We start from the raw sequence: 10,729 nt of genomic DNA, 5'->3' as shown, positions 1-10,729 counted from the left end.
CGGATCAGACCGGTGGGGGGCGCTGCGGCGCAACTCCCTCGGAGGATGTGACTCAAGGGGCCTGTGGATGGAGGAGGGAGCCCGAGCTAGTGGATCAGGGAACGTGGGGAGCCCAGTCACTCTGGTGCTCCGCTTCGGGGGCATCCTCGGTCCAAGGGGCAGTGTGGGAAGAAGGCGTCAGCACCACCCAGGGAAGAGGAGAGGGGGCTGGGCTTGGCACGCCTCAGGAATTAAAACAGGAAGGCTCTCGCGACCACCCAATAAGCAACAAGGAAACCACATACCGTGGACAGTGCCCGGGCAATTTCATAAGGTTTTGGAAGCAACTTCTCTTTATGTGTAATTAGAATAAGAGTAGCTCACGCCTAAGTACTAGGAACAGTACTTTGCATACCTTAGGTTCAATTCTCTTAATGACCTGAGGTGGGTGTTTTTATTCAGCATTTTCAGATGAAATGAGGAAACAGAAGTTGGGAAAAGTTAAGCTTATCTTGCCCCCGATACACAGCTGGGGTGGCAGAGCCTAGCCATAGATCTAGTCTGCCACATGTCCCGGTAGTCCCTGCCTCTCATCCCTCCAGTTGTCTTTTTATTATCTTCTGCCAGCTACCCTATCAGGGAAGAAAACAAAATTGAAAGTGGAAAGAGCTCTGTAGTTGTGTTCAAATGGAGGAAGCTGGCATTGGCAGTAGCTGCTGAGGCCTGAGAAGGTTGATGAAGGCTTCCCTGAGGAGGGGAAACTTGATCTGAGCCTGAAGAATGGAGACAGCCCTGGAGGAGAGGGGCTCACTTAGCTGGTAAGCAAAGTCCAGTGGGACTCTAGTCATTCAATAAATCTTTATCAAGAAAGTGTTTGAAGAACAGCTAGTAATTTGTGTTCAGTTTAAGGGGGTATATGTGGGGTGAGGAAGGGGGAGGGTATGAATAACAGAGATGAGGTTGGAAAAAACAAATTGGGAGTTTTTAGGAGTTTGGATGTTATCCTAAGTGCAATATAAAACCATGATGGGGTTTCAGGTGGGCAATGATGATTGCATTTACATTTTAGAAAAATCTATCTGCAATATGGAGGAAAGGTTGGAGGAAAGAGTAGAGGCAGGAGACATTTGGAAGGAGGAAATAAGAAACCAAAATAAAGTAAGTGATTTCAGACCTGTGTTTAGGGTGTGAAGTACCCTGGGCCTAGGGTTGATTAGAGGTTTTACTGGTGGAAACTTTGGGAAGGGTGTGTTAAGAGTGCACGTTCTAGACTTAGGCTTGGGTTTAAAACCTGTTTATGCCTCTTTCTAGCCATGATGCCTTGGCTGCTTCTGAAACTAACTTTAAAGAGAGAGAGAGAGAACAGTAATTCCTCCAGTGTAGGACAAATTGAGATGATACATGAATAGGGCTCAACCCAGAGGCCACAACTTGGTTAGTATGTGTTTTCTTCCTACTTCCAATCCAGGGCTCCTTCTCCTCACCCCTAGGGGTTCCACTGGCAGAAAGAAGCCAAGTCTCATCAGCAATGGCTCCTGAACATGCTACTTAGGACAGATGGACTCTGGGGAAGTCTGGGGGCATTTCTAGAGGCCAGATTAAAGGGGATGTCCAGGAGATGTGGACGGCAGTCCAGGATAGCCTGGAGCCAAGTAGGGGATGAATCTTTGGGAGCCAGTTACAGAAGGGTTCTTTTATTACAGGTAAGAGTAGGACATATAGGGGCCAGAACCTGTGACAACCCTGGAGGGGTCTGTAGATTCAGGAGAAAACTTCCCAAAGCCCAGGAAAGGGAAGAGGGAGCTTTTGTTGGTCACCTGGAACCACTACCAATTCATGTCCCTGTCAAATAAATGATCAGTTTGAAGTTTTTCAGCCTATCCAAGTCGTGTGAATTTGGTCTGCAGAAGCAGACAAGGGCCTGCTTGTAGTTATGAATTCTAAGGGGAGATCTTTTCCCCCTTCCACTTAGCACCCAGGTTGAATGCAGGCAATTTTCTTTATAGTCCTCTGGTGTGAGGAAGAGAGGTCAGGTAGGAGAGGGGCATGTCTATTTCTAATTCACCTTCATAGTGTAGGCGTAGCCCTTTGGGGTCCTGGCCTTATGAAGAAATTTCTAAATAGACTCCCCATGGTGAGTGGGCCCTGGGCTTTGTCTTTTTTCTCATATGTTCAGGGACCCTTCACAAACCAATGCTCAGGTCACTGGGTACGGCAACTGCCCTCAGGGTAAAGGCCAGCTATAGGGCTTTGCTTAGTTTTATAGCATTCTTTCACTTTTTTTTTGGCCTCAATGTTTCTTATGTTTTTGCCAGCTTATGGATGCATATAATTTTTTTAAATATATATTTTTTGATTTAGTATTTTAAATTGTTTTCAGCAGGAAGTTTAGTCTAAGTCCCTAGGCCACCATGTTTCAAGAAAACCCAACGGGCAGTTTTTAGTCCTTATGTGACTTGATTTTTCTGCTGCAGTTGGTCCTGTTGACCACTCTCTCCCCATAATAGTTTTGTTTTGTTTCTTTTCCTGCCACTCTGACCACTTCCTTTTGGTTTCCTTCACTGTCTTGTCCCTTACCTCTTCCTCGACCCATTCCTTAAATGCTGGTTCTCCTTAGCCTCTGCTTCTCCTCTTATTCCTCTTTGGCTCACCACTCCCTTGGCTTCCAAGCTGGGACTCCCAATCTCTCTGGCCCAGACTGTCCTGGCTTCCAGACCCACGTATTCAGCTGCCTCCAACCTCCTGGACCTCTGAAGGTGTCATAGGCACCTTAAGTTGAACCGAACTCATGATTTCCCCTACATGATACCCCTATCACAGGCTACAATTACTGCATCCCCTGTGTTCCTTACCAGTCACCCAAGACAGAGACCTGGAAATCATCTCTTTCATCAAGCCCTCCCAACCAGTTTGTCACCAAGTCCTGTTTATTGTACCTCACATCTCTTCTGTCCTTGCACACCGCTTCTGCCCTAAATCAAGGTGCCTGTGCTTATTGCCTGAACGGCTCTAACTGCTGCAGCTCTAGCTGGCTCCTGCCTTGCCCCTTCCATCCATACTGGACACAGTGGCCAGTGATCCATCTGAAACACGTCTCTAACCAATACCACTTAGAACCCTTCAGTGGCTCCCTGCAAAGCAAAGGTCAAGCTCCTCTGCATAACATTCAAGCCCTTTATGATCTCTCCAGCCTCATGTCTGGATGAGGAACCTCCCCCAGCTCTACATGAAATTGCTGGCAATCCTGGGAACACACCTGGCTGTTTCACACTTCCCTGACTTCGTTTATGCTACTGCCTCTGTCAAGGAGGCTCTGTCTCAGTCTGGGTCCAATCAGGAGGGAGAGACCATACAGTAAACACACAGAGAATGTTTAATATAAGAATTTTGAATTGTAACAGGGGACTGAAACAATAAGGGACTGGCCAGTAAGAAATAAAGAGAACTGTAAAGAATATAAGGGGAGCACAGTCTTTGGGGCTGAGATCTATCTAGAGCCCAAGGAAGAGGCTCTCACCTCTCTACCACATCTGGGGCTGAGATCCATACCATGCTGGAGAGGACATGGCCACGGTGAAAATGGTGAATTTAGAACTAAGAGACAATAAACAACAACCAGTACAGGTCCAAGGCCTCTCATCTACCTTGTGCAAACATATTTTCATTTTTCCTTTTTCCCCTTTAACAAGTATTTACATAGCTCAAACATATTAATTTTCCAAGACTCAGTTCAAATGTCACCTCCACAAAGACTTTCCTGGTCCTTCTTCCCTTTCTGTCCAGGTAGAACTCATTCCTCTTCCTTTGTGACTGTAGAATCCTCCCCCTTCTTGACACACATACCTACACCCAGGCATACTTCTCCTGGGGGACTTGCAGTGGTTGGTTGCATTTTTGTTTACTTGTTTACCCCTACCTAGGGTTGCCAGAAAAATTTAGGACAGCCACTTAAATTTAAACATCAGATAAACAACAATACTTTTTTTGTGTAAGTGTGTTCCAATTATTGCATGTGACATACTTTAAAAAGAAGTAATTTTTGTTTATTTGAAATTCAAATTTAATGGGATGTCCTGTATTTTTATTTACTAAATCTGGCAACCCTCCCCCTACTTCCACCTCCAACTATAGTTTTGTTGATGGCAAAACGTGTCTCTCACTGATCTCTGGAAGCTCTGCAGCTGGCCCAGTGGGTGACACTCGGTGCTCATGTAATGTTAAGAGAGTGGTGCCTTCTCTGGCTGCGGGTTGGGAGTGACTGGAGGGAGATGAGACTGGAGACAAAGAGACCAGTTAGGAAGATGAGCAATAAACTGTCCAAAAGATTATGAAGGCTTCAACGGAATGGCATTGGGGATAGAGAAAAGAGGATGGATCTGTAAGATCTGAGGATTTGGTGACCAGTAAGGGCCATGACAGAGCCCAGGGAGTTTAGGATGTCACCCAAGTTTCTGGGTGGAGACTGGTGCATTCCCTGAGGAGGGAACACTTGAAGTGGTTTGGAAGCTGGCTAGCAGGGAAACTCATTGATGTAAGGTGTAGGGCAGGGTGGAGAAGGGTGGACAGCCGATCAGAAGGAGTGAACTGAAGACACCCAGGACAGGTATGTTAAGCTGGAAGTCTGCATGGATATGCAGGTGGAAGTATTACAATTACAGACTTGGGCTCAGGAGATAAAATATGAGCATAGTCAGCATGGACGTGGTCACTAGAACCATGGGAGTATATAATGTTGCTCAGGGAGAGAGTAGAATGGGAAGAGGAGAGAGCCAATATCGGAGCCCTGAGGAACAGGCGAGAGACAGCAAGAGGAAGAGGAACGCAAAAGTAGTCTGAGAACAGCAGCTGGAGGAGTGGGAGGGAAACCAGGGGAGTGTGGGATCAAGAGAGTCAAGGGAAGACAGATGTTCAGGAAAAATGCAAACTGTTTTTCCTCTGCTCTCACACCGACACAACAATCAGCACAGAAGACTTCTGTGACCAAGTGTCACAGAAGGGAGGGACTTTCCCAAACGTCAAGCAGCAAACATCAGCTGGGTGTCCTCTAATTCAATTCAATTCTGATGCTTTCTCCAGTAGATAGTGTCAGATCCCACAGGGTAAGGGCTCAGTCCCCAAAACTGTCCCCCTTTTCAGATACCAGTTGCAAGCCTGGGCCTCCAGAACTTCTGAGCAGCCGGCTTCAAGTTGGGGATCCCACAACCCCCTTTGGGTTAGATTAATTTGCTGGAGCAGCTCACAGAACTCAGGGAACCACGTTCACCAGTTTATTAGAAAGGATATTACAAAGTATGCAGATGAAGAGATGTGTAGGGTGAAGTCTGGGGAAGAGGGCATGGAGCTTCCATGCCCTCCCTGGGTGCACCACCCTCCAGTAACTTCCATGTGTTCAGCTGTGGAGAAGCTCTCCTAACCCTGTCCTTTTGGGCCTTTTATGGAGACTTCATTACATAGGCATTAGTGATTAAACCATTGGCCACTGGTGATCAACTTGACCTTCAGCTTCAGAAAGTCCCAGACCCTCTAATCCTGCCTTGGCCTTTCTGGTGACTAGCCCCTATCCTGAAGCTAACAGTCAATCATTAGCATGCAAAAAGACATCACTTTGGAGATCCCAAGGATTTTAGGAGTTGTATACTAGGTAATGGGGATGAAGCCTAAATATATATTTCACAATATCACAACTGCTTTTCAAGGAGGATTGATGAAATTGAATGTTTACGAGAGTTCAAAGGACTAAAGGGTGAAAAATGGCCTTTGGATTTATTTTTTATTTATTTATTTATTTATTTTTTTTGTTGAGACAGAGTCTCACTTTGTTGCCCAGGCTAGAGTGAGTGCCGTGGCGTCAGCTTAGCTCACAGCAACCTCAGACTCCTCGGCTTAAGCGATCCTACTGCCTCAGCCTCCCGAGTAGCTGGGACTACAGGCATGCGCCACTATGCCCGGCTAATTTTTTCTATATAGATTTTTTTTTTAGTTGTCCATATAATGTCTTTCTATTTTTAGTAGAGACGGGGTCTCGCTCAGGCTGGTCTCGAACTCCTGACCTTGAGCAATCCACCCGCCTCGGCCTCCCAGAGTGCTAGGATTACAGGCGTGAGCCACCGCGCCCGGCCTGGATTTAGAAATGACAAGGCCGCTGGTGACCTCAGCAAGAGCTCTTTTGGTGAAGGAGAGGTGAAAGCAGATATGCATATAAATGTGTATAAATTAATATGTATACACACACATACACACACTAATCACAGTATTAATTTTTTTATGATGGTATATATTTGAGCAAGTATAAATATAGAGGGGAAAAAAGATATTGGGTAGAAAAAGGTTGAATAATGGGAAGGTAGGAAGGGTTATAAATAATTGAGACAGAGAGCCCTGATATGAGATCCTGAGTACGGATGGAGGAATTTAATCTAGCTACAAGAGGACATTAATAATAAACTTCAGAAAGTTTGTGGACCCTGCTAAAATTGTTTACCAGATTTGCATATCAGTGAATTTTTAAGCAGTTTTTGTGGGGAGAGGGTCCATAGCTTTCATCAGATTCTCGAAGGACTCTATAACTCCAAAATAGGTTGAGAACCACTCCTGTGAACAAGAAAAGCATGATCACATGGCACAAACTCTCCTAAGTCTTTTCTCTGATCTTTGGCTTTCTCCTCAGCCCTTCCTTTTCAAGGTGAAACCTCAGCCAGTCCATACACAGGGACACAGGGATCTCTAGTCAGGGAAAAGGTGACAATCCCTGGACAAAAAGGGAGAAAAGTCATTGGCAAGGGCATCTGCTGGACCAGGAGGCTGCGGGTAGCAGAAGTATGTGGAACCTGGAACCATAATTCCTGGCTGAAATGAAACTAGGGGAAATTTGAGGTGCTCCCTGGAGCTGGAAAAACTGTCATTTCAAAGCTGTCTTACAAGAGGCAGTGACTTGATACCCCTTTGGAGGAGACCACGCCTTAGTTCTGGGAAGACTGCTCAATGGGAGATGTAGTTTTGCAAAATGAAGCAAAGACCACGGTCAGAAATGGAGATACCAGAGCCACTCAAGGCTCCAGGAGCTACAGTGTGCTGCCTAGTGCGGTTTCATGACAGGTTACAGCCTCTATCTGGTAAAGAGGTGCAGCTCTGCAGCCTGTTTCCTTTGGGGAAAACAGCTTTATTTATTTATTTATTCCAAAGACAGATTTGGATTGTTCTGAGTTGCAAAGTGAGGCTAGCACTTGTGGGAATGTGTTCTACTTGGAGCAGTTGCTATTTCATCTGGGACTTTGTGAGATACTGGGCACAAGCTCTTCAGGACCCAGAATGCAGCTTCCAGTTGTGGGTGGACCCTACTCCCTCAAGAACTGGCAATTTGGGGAGTGTCAGGAGCCAGCACCTTTGGCTTAGGCCCTCTCACTGTGAGCAGAGTCGGAGTTGGCTTCAGTTGGGATCCTTTAAGTGACTCTGAGAGCAGTGATGTCTATTAAGTGGCAGGGCCTAGAGGGTTTGGGGACCAGGCTAGGCTTCAAAGTCTAACCACCAGCAAGGGGCTACCTGGCCCCCGTGACCTCAGAATTGATAAAATGTCCCTCTCCACCTGCAACCAGCCCTCTGTAAACTGTATGGCACTGGCACTATTTACTTTGGGGGACGGAGGGTGGAAACTGACAATCCTGAAGCAGCTTGGAGGCAGAGAGAGGGGCCGAGGAGTGTTTGAAGGCAGCAAAAGCACCAAAGTCTTAAGAGCACCTAGAACTGGGGCGGTGAACACAGAAGAGTGGAGCATAGACATGTTTCTCCTTCTTGACTAAGAAGGGGCACAGCCCCCAGCTCCGCACTCCAGCCTGGCTGAAGGGGTCACCTGTGCCGCAGCAGGCAGGCACGTGAGCAGATTGGAAGGAATTTCTGTCAACAGTGTTAAATGCCTGAGGGGTCCCTCCCTCAACTCGGTCTCACACTCACAGTGCTCTCACCCACCCCTGGCTGCAGCTGCAGCCTCCGAGCTGGCGGCTCTCAAGTCTGCCCAGCCCCGACCTCCCTTCACAGCCCTACATCAGCACATCCCCCAGCACCCTGACAACGCCTTTGGGTGTCCCACAGTTCCACAGACTTGGCATCCTTTCCAAATATATGTCCTTATCTTATTTCCAAAGAAGGAAAATCATACAGTTCTCCCCAATACAAATGCAGAGGACTAGGAAATAAGGTTTTAAAGGGCACGCAGAAAAGCTCAGGGGATTGCATTGGCCTTCTGGAGATGACTTGGGGACAGTGTGAGAGGCCAGGTTCAGCATTAACCTCTCCGTCCTTCCAGATGAAGGTGTGTACCTCTTAGCTGCCTGTCCTTTTTCATACCATTTGCCAAATTGAATTTAAATAATTATTAATGTAATTGCTTATTTATTGCCTGTCTCTCTTGGTTTAAGCTTCTCAAGGGCAGGGATCATGTCCCTTTCACTTCTGTATCCTTGGTGTCTACCCAATACCTGACATATAATAGGTGCTTAATAAAATATTTGTTGAATGAATAAATGAATATCCTTGTTCATCACCCAAGATGCAGGTCCCTCTGGGGCCCTCAGTCCTTCCCTGCCTTCTTTTCCTAGTGGAGCTCTGTGCTTCATTCCCCTGAACCAGCATCCCACCACACGCCCTCCCCACCCTCAGTCTTTCCTTGGATGCTCCCATGCCCTGGGCTGCTTCATGGACCCATAGGTAATCTCAGGCCCCAAGTGCTGGGACTGTGCAGAGGGTTGTGAGCAGGCTTGCTGGGACTAGCGGATGCACCTTTGTCACCCACCTGCCTGTGTTCCATGCCTCCCATCCCAGAGCTGCTGGGCGGGACAAGAGATCCAGGCCAGGTGGGTGATTGCTGAGTCAGCCTGAAGTGTGTGAGCGGGATGACCAGGACATGATCTCCATCCAGCCTCTTCTACCCATCCCCCCACTGCCCAGGAAAAGATCTGACAAAGCACAGAAATAAATAAATAACTTAGAAATAATAAATAAGGGTCCAGCTCCCACGAGTGAGTACAAGGCCAGCTCCAGCACAGGCACTTTCAGCCGTGGAACTGCAATGTGTCTCCTCCAAATTCTGCCCCCCCACCCCCCAGGGCCCGGGCAGGGGCTGGGGCCTGGGCCGGGCGGAGGCGTCATTCAGGGCTGGGTTCTCCAGGGGGGTCCTAGGTCCGAGGCCTGGTCAGTGCCAGAGTCTGTGAGAAGTGAGTCCTGAGGTCTCCACAGCTGAGGTCTCTGGTGTCTGTAGGGCTGGGATCTGCAGGGTGAGGGTGCTGGGGCCGGTGGTCGGTCACCCTCCATCTCTCCAGGGCTGATGTCCCTCACTCACGCGGCTGAGGACTGAGGCCAGTGTGGCCCTGCGGGAGGGTCCCAGGCAGGAAGATTCACTGCTAAGGGTCCCATATGCACACCCCTGGAAAGAGCCCTCAGCCCAGGCAGTCGCAGGCGGTGGCTGAGAGGCGGTCCACGGTCCTCCAGGTGCTGTTGACGTCCATGAAGGAGACTGCCTCATAGCGCGTGGGTCGGCAGCAGGGCTGGCTGACGGGCCGGGAGCCCGGGGGCGACCGCAGGGCCCCGGCGCCCAGCAGGCTGGCCAGGCTGAGGTCGTGCGGGGAGCGCTCACGGCGGCAGGAGCCGCTGCAGAAGCGGAAACGCACCAGCTCATCAGAGCTGTGGCCCAGGCCGAGCGCGCGCACCGGCACCAGCTGCGAGCGCAGGCGGCAGCCCCGCGCCCCCGCGCGGCTGCCCCGGCCCCCGGCACGCGCCGCGCGGCCCCCGCGGGGAGGAGCAGACGGGGGCGCGGGCGGCGCGGGTGCTGGCCTCGGGTGCTGCGGGGGCGGCGGCCGCCGGGCTCTTCCGCGGCACAAACTGGCCGTGCGTCCCCCTGGAACGAGACCAAGTCAAGCGTGGTGTCCCAGGCCAGCCCTGCCCCCGCCCCGCCCCTTCGCCCGCTCACCTACCCGGCAGGTGGCCGGCGGGGGGCGCCAGGACTGGCGCTGGGCCTTCGCGGGTGGCGGGGCTGCGGGGCGCAGGGCCCAGGGAGGCCTCTGCGACGCTACTCAGCAGAGCCAGAGCAGCCAGGGTCTGCCACAGGGCAGGCTGCGCAGAGACACAAAGTGGAACCTCAGGGAAAAAGGACACCCTGGTGGGTCGGGGAGGAGGAACTCAGGGAAGGGCTGTTTCCAGGCTGAGATCAGAGAGGGGACCGGCTCTAGCTGGATGGAGGGAGCTCAGGGAGAGGGCTTAGGTTCAAGCATAATGAGTTTGCTGCCTCTAGGAGCCCAGGGAAGGAACCACCTGAAGGCACTGACCATCCAGAGAAGTCCTGCTCCTTCTCCCGTATGCCTGACGCCTCCCTATTTCCCCTCTCACATCTGACCCCTGCCCAAGCCACATCCTGCGCTCCCTCCCCAAACAAGGTATCTTTCCTTAACACCAAGTGGGAGTCACTGGGAGAACCACTTACCTGCCGTCTAGGCCAGGGACAGTGGGACAGCGCAGACAGGCCTCCAAGTCCAAGTTCCATCTCTGCCGACACCAGGAGCTCCCATCAGCCTTTGTTAACCTGTTCCCCTACCCTCCTCTTGAGACACCTTGTAAATTAAGAGATGAGTTATCTTTTGAAGGGTCATCCTTCCGCCCCAGTTTCTCCAGGTAGGAAACAGGGGCTTGAACAGCTGGACTCAACCCAGGAGAAGTAGCTGCGTTGAGAACCTTACTATGTGGTAGGTGCTTTGCAGCTATTCCC

At 50.1% G+C, this 10,729-nt stretch overlaps 1 protein-coding gene across 1 annotated transcript; it reads right to left on the bottom strand.

Annotated features, from left to right (window-relative positions):
* Positions 1–9,407: 9,407 nt before the first annotated feature.
* Positions 9,408–10,507, bottom strand: ARTN (artemin). The gene is made up of 3 exons (XM_069477828.1): positions 10,448–10,507; positions 9,942–10,104; positions 9,408–9,865 (listed from the first exon to the last, which is right to left on the bottom strand). The coding sequence occupies exons 1-3, from the start codon at positions 10,505–10,507 to the stop codon at positions 9,408–9,410; spliced, it is 681 nt and encodes a 226-aa protein (XP_069333929.1).
* Between the last annotated feature and the right edge of the window lie 222 nt (positions 10,508–10,729).

Source organism: Eulemur rufifrons, chromosome 8 (genome assembly GCF_041146395.1).
Source record: "Eulemur rufifrons isolate Redbay chromosome 8, OSU_ERuf_1, whole genome shotgun sequence".
Taxonomy (NCBI): Eukaryota; Metazoa; Chordata; class Mammalia; order Primates; family Lemuridae; genus Eulemur; species Eulemur rufifrons.
Note: the sequence above shows the minus strand (reverse complement) of the source record. Positions and strands in the feature narration are given on the sequence as shown.

Bases quoted from the DNA above. Each gene is read 5' to 3' on its own strand.
- ARTN (XM_069477828.1), bottom strand. From the start codon at position 10,507: ATGGAACTTGGACTTGGAGGCCTGTCTGCGCTGTCCCACTGTCCCTGG. The intron at 10,105-10,447 runs GTAAGTGGTTCT...TTTTTCCCTGAG, and splicing joins GTCCCTGGCCTAGACGGCAG to GTTCCACTTTGTGTCTCTGC. The intron at 9,866-9,941 runs GTAGGTGAGCGG...GTCTCGTTCCAG, and splicing joins CCCCGCCGGCCACCTGCCGG to GGGGACGCACGGCCAGTTTG.